The 14,773-nt window shown below is 39.3% G+C and overlaps 1 protein-coding gene across 8 annotated transcripts in view; it reads left to right on the top strand.

Moving 5' to 3' along the window:
* The first annotated feature begins 3,184 nt into the window (after window positions 1–3,184).
* Window positions 3,185–14,773, top strand: part of AASDH (aminoadipate-semialdehyde dehydrogenase) — a 28,848-nt gene continuing 17,259 nt past the window's right edge. Inside the window, exons 1-5 of one of the 8 annotated variants that reach the window (XM_055588647.1) lie at window positions 3,185–4,670; window positions 6,552–6,826; window positions 6,918–7,038; window positions 10,874–11,193; window positions 13,974–14,166. In XM_055588647.1, coding sequence (XP_055444622.1) covers window positions 6,597–6,826; window positions 6,918–7,038; window positions 10,874–11,193; window positions 13,974–14,166 — 864 coding nt within the window. In that variant the 5' untranslated portion in view covers window positions 3,185–4,670; window positions 6,552–6,596. The remainder of the gene's footprint in view (window positions 4,671–6,551; window positions 6,827–6,917; window positions 7,039–10,873; window positions 11,194–13,973; window positions 14,167–14,773) is intronic. The other 7 variants (XM_055588646.1, XM_055588648.1, XM_055588644.1 and 4 more) reach the window with 7 other exon arrangements.

Raw genomic sequence — 14,773 nt, 5'->3', positions numbered from 1 at the left:
AATGATCAGTCTAGATTACCAGGTAAAAATGGTATCTTAAACATTGCTTCTACATTTGCTTCCTCTTAGACCCCCTGAAAATGACAGTAAAAGGATTTTTTAGGGTCACAAACTCAAGGATAGAAAGGGATAAAATTCTGAAACCAAAAGCAAAGGGCTCAGATGATTTGGAAAAGCTCAGATATGCAGATGACACCACCCTTATGGCAGAAAGTGAAAAAGAACTAAAGAGCCTCTTGATGAAAGTGAAAGAAGAAAGTTGGCTTAAAGCTCAACATTCAGAAAACTAAGATCATGGCATCTGGTCCCATCACTTCATGGCAAATAGATGGGGAAAAAGTGGCTGACTTTATTTTGGGGGGCTCCAAAATCACTGCAGATGGTGATGGCAGCCACGAATTAAAAGACGCTGACTCCTTGGAAGGAAAGTTATGACCAAACTAGACAGCATATTAAAAAGCAGAGACATTACTTTGCCAACAAATGTCTGTCTAGTCAAGGGTATGGTTTTTTCCAGTAGTCATGTATCGATGTGAGAGTTGGACTCTAAAGAAAGTTGAGTGCCAAAGAATTGATGCTTTTGAACTGCGGTGTTGGAGAAGACTCTTGAGAGGCCCTTGGACTGCAAGGAGATCCAAGCAGTCCATCCTAAAGGAGATCAGTCCTGGGTGTTCATTGGAAGGACTTATGCTAGAGCTGAAACTCCAATACTTTGGCCACCTCATGCAAAGAGTTGACTCATTTGAAAAGACCCTGATGCTGGGAAAGATTGAGGGCAGGAGGAGAAGGGGACGACAGAGGATGAGATGGTTGGTTGGCATCACCGACTTAATGGACATGAGTTTGGGTGAACTCCGGGAGTTGGTGATGGACAGGGAGGCCTGGCGTGCTGCAGTCCATGGGGTCGCAAAGAGTTGGACGCGACTGAGCGACTGAACTGAACTGAAAGACTAAACCAGCAGGGAGCAAAGCCAGTAAACAATACTATTTACATCATTTTGTTTTAGTCGCTAGGTTGTGTCCAAGTCTTTTAGGACCCCATGGACTGTAGCCTGCCAGGTTCCTCTGTCCATGGGATTTCCCAGGCAAGAATACTGCAGTGGGTTGCCCTTTTCTTCTCCGGGGGATCTTTCTGACCCAGGGATTGAACCCTCCCTGCATTGGCAGGTGGATTTTTTTTCCCCCTACCACTGAGACATCAAGGCCCTAAAAAACTGAGAAACTGGCTTCTGCACATAAGGATAAACAGGGTAACTAAAAGGATTGGCAGTTCCCTTGGGAATGAATTATACCCTTATGATACCACCCATCAACCTAAAAGCCCAATTCTGAAAGCCCTTTTATTTGGGAGAGAGTAAAACAGAGTCCTTGTATTAGAGGACATCAGGCACTTGAAAATTTTTATACTGAATTCTGAGACCTCCTCCCAACCTCTGCAGCCCTTTTCTCTCATTTGGTTTTCAAAAAACATATCCCACGGACTCTGAACTTTCAGTCAGCTTTTAAATGTCCCATTTTAAATAATCAATTATTACCAGACACCTGTGGAAGCCTCTAACATGGGAGTCCAAAAGCAACAGAAGAAATAGAGACTGAAAGGGGAAGAAAAACTCAAACAAGCTATCATTAATATCAGAATTAAATTACCCTGGCAGGTAGCAGTAGGATAATTAAATTATCCTACTGTAGCCACGCAAGACTGGAACAGCTTAAGGGAAAAGCTGAACAAGAGCACCTGAAGTAAGAGAGCAGAAGTTAGCATTTTAAAAATGCAGATGGCAGGCAGGGGAGGAATACAGATTGTAGGCCCCTCCCTCAGTAGATGACGAATTCAGAACCTCTTGGAATGGAGATTCAAGAATCTGGAATGGGTTATATGGCCAGCTGGGCAGTGGTCTAGAGACTGGGGACAGGAGGACAGAAGATCTAACTGCATACAGCAGGGTAAAAAGAAGTTGTGGGTGGGTGGGTATCTAGGCTTTCTCTCCGCCACTCACTGGGTGGATAATGGTGTCAGTCCCAAATATAGAAGCAAAGATACACATCTGACCCTGTTCCCCACCCCCTCAACACACACACACCAAATAAAAGATGGGTGGTACATACTCATGGGCAAGTGGAGGTATCTCTTACTTCGATTACTGCTACAGTTTCTTGCCACAAATGCCTAAGGACACAAGAGCATTGTGTTCTCATTCCTTTATATCATCATTTGTTGATACAAGGCTGCTTCCTCAGTCCTTCCCCTAGACAAAACAAAACAAAAACCCCGATCAGTTTGTAACTGGGAAAGTGCTTCAGAAAGCCAAACTCTTTGACAGCAGATGTTTGCAGCAAAGTTAAGGATTTATTTGCAGGATGCCAAGCAAGGGCATGGGAGACAGGTGTCAGATGCACCCCTTCTTGGTCTTTAAGTTAGGGATGTTTTAAAGGGCAAGAACAAAGAAATTGGGATTAATCACCATCTTCTAACTTTTAAAATATATTTATTTACTTATTTATTTGGCTGCATCAGGTCTTAGTTGCGCCAGGTGGGATCTTTCACTTTGCACAGACTCTAGTTGTGGCACACAGGCTTAGTTGCTACATGGCATGTGGGGTCTTACTTCCCTGACCGGGGATAGAACCCACCTCCCCTCCATTGCAAGACAGATTCTCAACCACTAGCCACCAGGGAAGCCCCACCGTTTCTTAATCTGGTTTTGTGAGTCAGGTTGTCTGCAGTTTAAAATTCCCTGGCCTGGTGATACAGGTCTGTGAGCTCATCTTGTCCTAGAGAAACAACCTGAATTTGTATGTTACTGATGATATACCTACCTACATTAAATATGTGCATGTATATATGTATATGTATACATATCTGCAACAGCAATTTTAGTACATTAATGATGTTATCAAAAATAGCATTCCTTAGTGGATCAGATGGTAAGACGTCTGCCTGCAATGGGGGAGACCTGGGTTCGATCCCTGGGTCAGGAAGATTCCCCTGTAGAAGGAAATGTCAAACCACTACAGTACTCTTGCCTGGAAAATTCCATGAATGGAGGAGCCTGGTAGGCTACAGTCCACGGGATCGCAAAGAGTCGGACATGACTGAGCAATTTCACACACACAGTCATCTGACTCTGGTTGATTAGTATTCAGTTAGCCCAAGATCGGAGAGGGCAATGGCACCCCACTCCAGTACTCTTGCCTGGAGAATGCCGTGGATGGAGGAGCCTGGTAGGCTGCAGTCCATGGGGTCGCTGAGAGTCGGACACGACTGAGCGACTTCACTTTCACTTTCATGCATTGGAGAAGGAAATGGCAACCCACTCCAGTGTTCTTGCCTGCAGAATCCCAGGGACGGGGGAGCCTGGTGGGCTGCCGTCTCTGGGGTCGCACAGAGTCGCACGACTGAAGCGACTTAGCAGCAGCAGCAGCCCAAGATTGATGTCAGAGGAGACAAGATAGGGAATACAGTTATGGAGGGAGGTTATGTCAGTTATGTCAGTGAGGGAAGTTGGTTTTAGGGGAACTCGGTTTCTATTTCCTCTCTGCTACCAGCACAGTATCTTTTTTTTTTTTTAATCACCATTATTGTTGCTGACATTTTTAATAATTAACTTACATGCCTCCAACTCCTCTAAAAAAAGACTGCTATTCAGGAGCATAAGTAGCTTAAGTAACTTTCTTGCCTGAGACCTGTTTTCTATATAACTCTTACTGAAAGCAGAAATGTTCTTAGTTTTCATTTAAATGCACTTCTTCCGATTAAAATGTCAGCCTTATGACAAGGAATCCGTTTGCAGGCTTCATTGCTGCATAGTCCCCCGCAGGATAGGACAAGTTATTATTTTTTTAAAAAAGTTCAGTGGATGAAGTCCAGTCACTCGTGTATTTCACAGTGATTTCATCGCTCTTAGCATCAACTCCAAGCGATCTCTTTCTAGCCAGCCACATCGCGAACAAGGAGCCAGTTGCTTCGAATTAAAGTTTCTCGCTCAGAGTTTCTTGGCAAGTATGAAAGGGTACGACTCCAAGGGTTTCAACTCCAAAGTCCTCGCAAACTATGTCCAAAATCCAACGTGACTGGAGTGGAGATTTGAAATGAGAACAAGCAGCAAAATGCCATCTCTTTTTGGCAGAGGCCTCCGGAGCTCGGGGAAGAGGCGGGGCGGGGCAGAGTGACGCTCTCTGCGCCGGGTCGCTCGTGTGACGTCAGCAAGGCGACGCGGAAGATTACGGGTGAACCCGGGCCATTCACATCTCGGAAGGCTAGGCCAGATTTAAACCTTGGGAGTTACTGATTTATTCGCTGTGTGTGACGCCTTGGGTTGGGCTGGCGGGAGAAGGTCCGGATGGGCTCAGACCTCCCCGCTACCCTCTCACCTCTGGGCCTTCTGAGTGGGTCTCGACAGGAGGCGGTATCCAGTAGGGACATGTGTGAGGGAGGAGAAGTACGGCGACATCTGGGTCTGGCTGCACACAGGTTTGCTTAGCTTCCGGGCTAGCGTTGGCCTCGGATTTGAATTAGTGGTGTCTGGCGGGATGGAGTGGTGCAAAGATTAAACTTGACCATTGTGCTCTCTCCACTCACCCTGCATTAGACTCTGCACCTTATTTCAAATGTAAGGTAGCTTTTCTTAATAGCATGATTTCGAAAAGCAATTGGAAAAACGTGTTGAAAGGTAAAAAGTGCATTATTATTCATCGTAGTCGCTTCATGAACGTTAAGAAGCCGGTGGATATGGGAAAATAAAGTTTTTAGGTTATTTATCAGTATTTAAAATAACCAGTAACCTACAAGAGTCCCTAAGACCTCTCATGACTCAATAGCAGCCTCTATTGACATAAAGTTGCAAGTATCTTAAAACTTAATGATCCCGTTACATACATAATCTGTTTACCAGATTTTCCAATTTTTTTTCCCCCTTCTTCTGTGGTCCCAGAAATGTTTGGACATCCATTTAGCATCCTCTATTGAAACAAATGTATTTATGATTCAGTTAATGAAAACGAAAACCTTAGACAACAAGAATAGATTTGGCCTTAATTCTCTTAAAGAGAAAACTGGCAATTGAAAGTTTAAAAAATGTATTAATTGTATAGATATGTATAGTAAATGTTGTAATTTGTCAAAAAATGGCTTTTAAAAAGAATTCATTTTATCTTGTGCATCACAGAAAGAGCAAGTATTTTTAGAAAAGCTTATTAAAAATATTGCAAATATTTTATATTTAAAAGTTTGTGTTTAGAAATCAGAGTATTTCCAAACCTATGGGTTTCAGCAGTTATCATTTTGCTCTCTTAGAAGTGAAGTAAAAGTTGTGCAGTCCTGTCTGACTCTGGAATTCTCTAGGCCAGAATAGTGGAGTGGGTAGCTCTTCCCTTCTCCAGGGGATCTTCTCAACCCAGGGATCGAACCCAGGTCTTCCGCATTGCGGGCAGATTCTTTACTAGCTGAGCCACAAAGGAAGTCCCTTGCTGTCTTTAGTAATGTTTTATTTTCTCTAACTGATATTAATTAAATGATGTGGATGAATCAGTAGGAAAATAAGTTCAAATAAGACAGTTGTGAGGTTTTTGTTATTGTTCAATCATGCCTAACTTTTTTTTGATGAAATACAGCTTCACATTTTCTTTTTATGTGACCTGCATTGAGAAGCTCAAAGAACATTGTATTGATATAATACTTTATTGAGTTGTAATATTATAGAGTCTAAATTTAAATGAATTTATTGGCAATTTAAAAATCAAATTAGAGGCTATTCCCTGGCTGCCCAGTAGTTGGGGTTCTGTGCTTTCACTTCTGGGGCCCTGGGTTGGATCCTTGGTTGGGAAACTAAGATCCTGCAATATGTGTGTGTGTGTGTGTGTGTGTATAATATATATGTTATAAATATATATATTTCAAACTAGAGTATGAAGAGCTTAGTTCTTAACAGTTATAAAAGTGACTTGCTGTGACCTTTGAAAAGTATTATATATTAATAATAATAATCACAGTTTATATAGAGAGGACTAAAATTAGATAAATGTAAGGGTTTTTTTCTCTTTTTTCTATCAGAGATTGATTTTATTTTCACCTTCGTTCAGTTCCTAAAAGCAGACTTCACTTGAATTAGCTTTTTCAAAGTTTCCGTACAGGATTTTAATTATTTTAATCAACCTGTAACAAGAAAAATGAAAAAACTAAGCATATGGTACTTTGAATTTAGTTTTTACTGGATAATAATTTACTTATTATTTCTTTTCTACTGTGTGGTCTGTTTTGAGAGAATTCTGCATTTCTACTTGTTTCATCCTCATCTGTGTATATACAATTGCCCTCTCATATTTGCTTCCAGTTCTGACAGGGAATTAGGTTGACTGTATCAAAATTTCAACCCTGTTGTTCTCAGCAAAGTTACCATACACAGTTCATAGTTCAGTGATTCTTTAATTGTGTCTTTGATATAGTCATTTTTATGAGGAGTGATTATATAGAATTTCTTCTCCAAACATCCCCCCCCCCCACCCGGCAACAAACTCGATGAAACTCCTTGTTCCCCTAACATTTCTTGATATAGGTCGAGTTCTTTGCTACCAGTGATGTTCAGATAAGCGTCAGTGAAATGACTCTTCAGGAATTGGTGCATCAGGCTGCCTCCCTGTATTCAGATAAAATAGCTGTATGTTTTGATGAATGTAACAACCAGCCTCCAGTTTACTATACCTACAAGACTGTGATTAATGCTGCTTCAGCATTATCGAATTTTCTGCTGTTACACTGTGAGTTTCAAGGAATTCGGGAAATTGGTCTCTACTGCCATCCTACAATAAACTTACCCTCTTGGATTTTAGGGTAAGATTTTTTAGAACTGAAAATTTGATATCTTAAAGTAAGATTATTTTCAACAGATATCCTGTGCTGACTCTGTCCTTTGTTTCTTTAGAATTCTCCAAGTCCCTGCTGCTTATGTACCTGTTGATCCAGATTCACCACCAGCATTATCAATTCATTTTATGAAAAAATGTAATCTGAAGTATATCCTTGTTGAAAAAGTGCATATAAGTGTAAGTGTGGCTATTTAAGTTTGTTTTTTTTTTTAATGTGTTTTATTTACTTTTCAGCTGAAGGGAGTCCCATCCCCATCTTGATTTCTAAATTCACTAATTCAGCAAAGTTTCTCAGTCTCAGCACTGTTGACATTTTGGGTTGGATAATTGTTTGTTATGAGGAGTGTCCTTTACATTATAAGATGTTTAGTAACCCCATGGCCTCACCTAACAGGTGTCAGTAGCACCCCTCAATTGTAACAACCAAAATTGTCTTTGGACTTTGCCAAATGTCCCTTGGAGGTACCCTCCACCATCCATGCTCCATTGAGAACCTCAATGACATGAACATATCTTCTGCCCTTATAATAATGAATTGTGAATTGCCTTGAATTTACTTTCTCTTTCCAAAGTTTCCAAAGGAAACTTTTATAATACTTGATTTTTTTTTTTTGGCCATGTAGCCTGTGGGATCTTAGTTCCCTGACCAGAAATTAAACCCATACCTCCTGCACTGGAAGCATGGAGTCTTACCACTGTACTGCCAGGGAAGTCCCAATACTTGATATGTTTATCTTTGTATCTTTATGCCAACTTACAGTAGTCAGCAACATTAAAGAACTGTATCTGAGCTTAGATTTTGAGAAAGAGATTGGCACTTAGGTCAGATCTTTCTGGGAAACTAAATATATTATTTTTAAAATTTTTAAGTGACTGCCAGCCAGAGTCACTTCTAGTCAAGAAACACTGCCTAGGTGCAAAATTGGTATTATATGTTAAGCAAGGGGCAGCCCATGTTTCATTATTATTTCTTCATTTTTTGTTTATAAAATATTGCCTTACCATGGAAAAAATTATAGAAAATATATTCATTTTAGCCTATTACTACCATTCCCTATATGAATCATTTTATATTTGAGAGTAACTTAAATGCCTTTCACCTATTTGTGTATATATGCATTTGTATCTGTAATGTACATCAGTAAGACAATTCAAGAGCTTCAGGTATATGGGGGGCTTCCTATAGAATAATAGGTATTAGAGTAGGGCCTCCAGAAAAAGACAGTGAGTATTAATTTGGTAAATAAATATTTTCTGAATATACATGTATGGTTATCTGACCACAGTTTTCTGTTCCTCAAATTGGTTATTTGTTGATAAGCAAAACTAAGGGTTTCCCTGGTAGCTCAGCGGCAAAGAATGTACCTGCAGTGCAGGAGACCCAGGTTCAATCCCTGGGTCTGGAAGATTCCTCTGGAGAAGGAAATGGCTACCCTCTCCTGTATTCTTGCCTGGAGAATTCCATGGACAGAGGAGCTACAGTCCATAGGGTCTCAAAGAATCGGACATGACAGAAGCAACTGAGCACGCACGCACACACAAGCAAAACTAAAATGAGAGTGTGAGGTTCAGTTTTTTAAACAGCTTTGATGAAAGGTTTGTAGATGGGGTGGTTGGGTGGAAGAATTAATTGTCAATATCAAGCTAGTCTTTATAACTGCATGTAGGAAGGAGTTGGATACATAACAAACCCTGTAAAAAGTACCTTGCTTCCTTTTCCATAATTTTCATGGTGGTGTAAGTGTTCTTCCGTCAGTTAACACAAGAGCAATCAGAAGTATTTATTGAGCATCTACTGTATGTCCAGGATCTCCTAGAGTGGTGGTTCTCAGCTGGCCATGATTTTACATGCCAGGAAACATTCTGACAGGTCGAGATATTTTTTATCATCATGATGGAAAGGGGATGGTACTGGCTTCTGATGGGTAGAGGTCAGGGATTCTGCTCAAAGTCCGACAGTGTACAACCCCAACAAAGGTTTGTCTGGTCCAAAATGTCAGTAATGTTGAGATTGAGAAAGCCTGCACTAGAACAGGGTGTTTGGGAGGATATTATTAGTATCTGAAAGTAACCTAAGACAGGATTCTTGCCTGGCAGTTGCTTTTATAGTTGCAGAGAAAAGATTAGTACTTGCAAGGTCTACATAATATGATATCACCCTAAGCGAAGTATACATAACCTAGTAGAGATAGGACAGTTTTAATGGAGAACAGTGTTTGAGCTTGGTCTTAAGAATATGTGGGCCTTAATTTTTTTTTTTTACATTATAGAACATACTACACTCTACCTAATAAACACAAAACAAGTACAAACGGAAAACACTGCTGGCTCCTGAGTTGTGACCTTTTCCTCTCATTTATATTAATTTCTTTATTGTGAAAACATGTTATACTTCATTAAGCTGCTATTTATCAACCTAAAAAGATATACTCAAAGGAAACTTCTGTTTTAATCTGTTTCCATCTACCAGATAACTGAGCCAGAAATTCAGCAATCTTAGGCTCACTCCCTGTCCAGAAAGTCACCAAACTCTATTGATTCTTTGTTCATAGGCCCTTTCCATTCATTTCTGCTGCAACAGACTCTTCAGGCAGATATTCAGTTCAGTCGCTCAGTCGTGTCCGACTCTTTGTGACCCCATGAACTGCAGCACGCCAGGCCTCCCTGTCCATCACCAACTCCCGGAGTTCACCCAAACTCATGTCCATTAAGTCAGTGATGCCATCCAACCATCTCATCCTCTGTCGTCCCCTTCTCCTCCTGCCCTCAATCTTTCCCAGCATCAGTGTCTTTTCAAATGAGTCAGCTCTTCGCATCAGGTAGCCAAAGTATTGGAGTTTCAGCTTTAGCATCAGTCCTTCCAATGAACACCCAGGACTGATCTCCTTTAGGATGGATTGGTTGGATCTCCTTGCAGTCCAAGGGACTCTCAAGAGTCTTCTCCAACATCATAGTTCAAAAATCAGTTCTTCGGTGCTCACCTTTCTTTACGGTCCAACTCACATCCGTACATGACTACTAGAAAAACCATAACCTTGACTAGACGGACCTTTGTTGGCAAAGTAATGTCTCTGCTTTTCAATATACTGTCTAGGTTGGTCATAACTTTCCTTCCAAGGAGTAAGCATATCTGAATTGTTATGGAAGTTCATTAAAGGCACTCACTTATAGAATTGCATATCATTCTCTTCTTGACAAGCAAAGTCTAGTCTATGCTATTGCCACTTTCAGTTGGATCCTATCACAGATTACGATCTAAACTCCTTGGTTTTGAGGATATAGTTATTATTAAGGATTAGCAACTCATCTCTGGTCAACAGCACTACTCATCTCTCTCTCCCCCAATTTTGCAGCTTATTGGAATGCTTACTGTTCTAACATCAACATTGTCAGGTCAGGCACTGTTTATTGATTTTCTAAATACCCCTTTTCTTTATTTGGAGAATAGCTGTTTATAACACAGACATTACATATGAAGAATCAATCTCTGACCTTCCAGGCAAGTTAAGGTCAGCCTTCTCTGTTTTCATTCACATTTGAAGCATATTTCTTTACCACATCACATTGCACTGCAGATGTGTGCTTTTGTGTCTCTATGTTAAAGGTGAGTTTTAAAATAAGGATAGCACTTTACTCTTGGAGATTTCTATTTTTCTTTTTATACCTGGATAAAGTGCAAGTGCAGTTAACCCTTGAACAAATTGGGGATTAGGGGTGCCGAATCCCATTCAGTGGAAAATCTACCTATAACTTTACAGTTGTAGTTCCACATCCCTAGATTCATCTAACTCAGATGGAGTAATACGTATTTACTGGGAAAAACCCACATATAAGTGGACCAGTGCAGTTCAAACCCATGTTCAAAGGTCAGTTATACTTAAAAAAAAAAAAAAAAAAAAAAGGTCATGCTAAATCAGTAAATGAATACTCAGTATTCTGTAGAATATTAAACTTAATATTCTATATAATATTAAACTATATAATAATAAACTTTGTTCCCCACTTAATACAGAAATTCAAGTCTTCCTATGAAGCATTATTGAACTATGATATGCTTACAGTAGAACATAATGACCTAGTACTCTTCAGACTTCACTGGAAAAATGTCGAGGTGAGCCTGGTGCTAAATGATAGAAAAGAGAAATATGAAAAAGGAAAGATGACAAAGAATATGCATTCTGAGAGCAGCAGTGAAGAAAAGTCAGAAGAGCACATGGATGTGAGGCAAAAGCACTGCTTGGCCTATGTTCTCCACACGTCAGGCACTACAGGGATACCTAAGATTGTCAGAGTCCCTCATGCATGTATAGTGCCAAACATCCAGCATTTTCGGTAAGTTCTGTTCTTAGAATCCTTCTTCAGAACTTGAAATTTAAAGGAAAAAATGAGTTTTGAACCGTCTGTTCTTTATAACTCTTGCTCCTATTGACAGTCCTAAGTAACCTGGGTCTCTTGTTTCAGCTATATCTAAACCTCAGTTCTCTGCAGAGTAGGGCTTTACCCGTTTGATCCAGACCTGGAGCCAAATAGCAAATGATATGTTTGGAAAATTTGCTTCTTAATTATTAATAAGAAGAAAGGAAACATTCCTAGCAGAGGTACTGGCAGAGGTATGGGAGAAAGGAGTTTGGCTTGCTAGAGTGCATTGGGTCTGAGCTGAAGAGCAGGAGACTTATGACCTGAGGGGCAGGAGCCTGATGTCCTCTGTTGGAGAAGTTTGAACTTACTCCAAAAGTAATAAGGAACCATTAAAAAGTTTGCATTTCATTAAGTTTACTCCTGTAGCATTGTGGAGTTGGTTTTACTGTTAGGGCTGGGAGATAAGTAATCTCTGTAAATAGAGGGGGAAGGGAACCAGACAGAGAGAAGTAGTTTAGGAAATCGAAGGAGGAAACAGAAGTAGAACTAGAAACCTCATGAGACACATATGTAATTTTATGTCATTGTGAATTTTATGTAATTAAAAAGTTTAAAAAGTAAAAAGTGAAATTAATTTTAACAATATTATTCAGTATACCCCAAATATTATCATTTTAATATGTAATCAGTATAAAAATTATTAGTGAGATATTTTACATTCTTTTTTGTACACTAGTTATTTTCAAGTTCCAGAGTGTATTTTACACTTTACACACCTCTGTATGGAGCAGCTACATTATTAGTGCTCAGTAGGCACTGGTATCTAGCGGCTGCCATATTCTGTGCACAGATCTAAAAGGAAGGAATGGTTAAATGCTGCAGAGGTGTCCGCCGTAATTGACAGTTCTGGTCTTTAATGAGTTTTTGCTTCTAATGCCCAGAGCTGAAGACTGTACAGGCTAGAGATAAGAAAATGAGGGATAAAGATATGGAAACAGCAAAAATAAGGTGTTATTTTCTAGAAACTAGTTTTAATAGAAATGAAAGAATTATGGGAAGGTGTAGTTTTTTTCCTTAGCTTTTAGATGGGAGAGTTGTAGGCTGGACATAAAGAATTGGTGGAGAGGATTGGTTTGGATAATCAAGTAGAAGAAATATGGTAAAGGAGTTAGATACTATGAGATAGGAAGAGATGATATTTAAAGTACTGGGTGGATATACATCTTCCTTAGAAATGGTTAAAATTGGAGCTTATCTACATAACAGTAGGGGAAAGGGAGGGGCAGAAAAGGCTTCTATGGGAAATACAAATAGGTTTCTTTAGGAAAGACAAAAGGAGATAAACTGTGGTAATGTTGACCTGTGCACACGAGAATAGTTTTCATCATCTTCGGGGCCATAAAAGTCCCCTGTAGAGGGTACAGGGGGTTTATGGTAGGTTTATTCTTGGTGCACTTTCTGGGAGTAAAAGTCACCCTGAAGATGGAATTTATAGCAGTCTCATTCCCCAGAGGTTTCTGCTGTCAGTCAGATAAGGAAAGTTCCAAGAAGGCTATTTTCTGCATCTGTTGAAGCCAAAATGTCTTCAGCTTGAAATAATTTTTATACCAACTCTGGGGTTCCAAGTGGGTCCCCACAAATACCATATTTTAAGATATTTTGAAGTTAAGGTAATTCCTAATTCTAGATAGAGTGAGTTTTTTGTTGCTAATTTTTTTTTCTTGGCTGTGCCAAGTGACTTACAGGATCTTAGTTCGCCATCCAAGGATTGAACCCAACCACAGCAGTGAAAGCACCGAGTCCTAACCTCTGGACTGCCAGAGAATTGCCAGTTTTTTGTCTTTAAATTCAAGCAGTGTCTTCATCTCATCACTGACCATCCATGCTCAGTAATATCCTTACCACATATATTTTGTTCTGCTCTTTGTTGAGATACTGAGAAAAAATGCCAAATAATGAGAAAAGGGAGTCAGGTCTCTATTGATCATCACTGAAGATGTAGTATAGAGTAAGTCAAGATTCTACCAGAAAAGCAGAACCAGGAGGATTTATCAGGGATCTCTTACAAGGAGTTTACTTATACTTGTAGAGGCTGGGTATCAAGACTGAAGTCCATTGGGTAGACAATTAGAAAGGGTGATTGTGAATAGACTGAACCCAATAGACCTATGCTTGTCCACAGGCAAGTCAGGAAAGAGAATCCGGGGGAAAGGGAGAATAATTGCTGACCCAGCTGCTCTGTGGAGTCTCTTTTTCAGAGAAAGCCTAAACACGCTCTCTCTCTCTCTTTTTTTTGGCAGTGCCGTGTGGCATGCAGGATCTTAGTTCCCTGACCAGGGATTGAACTCATGCCCTCTGCATTGGGAGCACAAAGTCTTAACTACTGGACTTCTGGGGGAGTCCCCTAAACACTCTCTTAAAAGCCTTCCAACTGAGAAAAGCCAGCCAATCCAGGATAACCTCCCTTTTGATTAAAGTCAGATGATTAGGAACCTTAATTATATCTACAAAATCCCTCCAAGTAGTGCCTAAGTGCATAAAATATGTCATAGTAAAGAGTAGATATTGCTTAAAATGGCTTTTAACCCTTACATTTATAAAGAAGAGTTCTAGAATTAATAGCACCATTTTGTTTAAGAGAGAAAAATAAATCAGGCTAATATCTGGAAACTTAATGATCATAAATACTTTTTTAGGATATATGTTTACTAAACGTTAGGCATTTCTCATAATTACATTCTCTCCTGCCTTAGGGTGCTTTTTGAAATCACTCATGAGGATGTTTTGTTTCTGGCTTCACCTCTGACCTTTGATCCTTCTGTGGTGGAAATATTTGTTGCTTTGTCAAGTGGTGCCTCTTTGCTTATTGTGCCAACTTCTGTCAAAATGGTCCCATCAAAATTAGCTGCTGTTCTGTTTTCCCATCACAGAGTGACTATTTTACAGGTACATTTTATGAGCAAATAAAATGTTTTGTCTATCATTGTTCAATATTGTAAGTGTGTTAGAATATATTTTGTATTTCTATAGCTCTTTACAGTGAATTCATGGTAATCTAGTTAGATTATCAAGGGCTGTCACCTGATGATGTCACTTTTTGTTTGAGAATGAAAAAAAAATCAATTCTGTTTATTTAGTAGAAAATTCTCTTACTATGCAATTTGTACATATTATAATAACTAAAGGAACTCGACTTTTACTCAGACCTGTCGAGATATGCCTCTCCTTTCTTAAAGTTTTGAATTTATTTTGTATCCCACTAAAAATTGGTTTTAAGTAAGTTAAATTATAATTGACTTAGAAATATAGATTTTCTGATTTTTACCTCAGTATATTTATATTAATCTAAAAAAACAAATATTTTTAAAATTTGTCATTTTAAAAGATTTTAAAAATATATCTGAAAGTATGTGACTGGTACACTAGCCTTAAGATATTTCATTGTAAGTGGTTAATTAATAGAATTATATGCAGATCATGATAAAAAATTCTAAAAATGAGACTTGAGAGGACATTAAATTTCTTCCCCAGAGACAAAATTTGATGCTGACTT

The sequence above is a fragment of the Bubalus kerabau genome, chromosome 7 (genome assembly GCF_029407905.1).
Source record: "Bubalus kerabau isolate K-KA32 ecotype Philippines breed swamp buffalo chromosome 7, PCC_UOA_SB_1v2, whole genome shotgun sequence".
NCBI lineage: Eukaryota > Metazoa > Chordata > Mammalia > Artiodactyla > Bovidae > Bubalus > Bubalus kerabau.
This window is presented reverse-complemented; position numbering and strand designations above follow the sequence as displayed.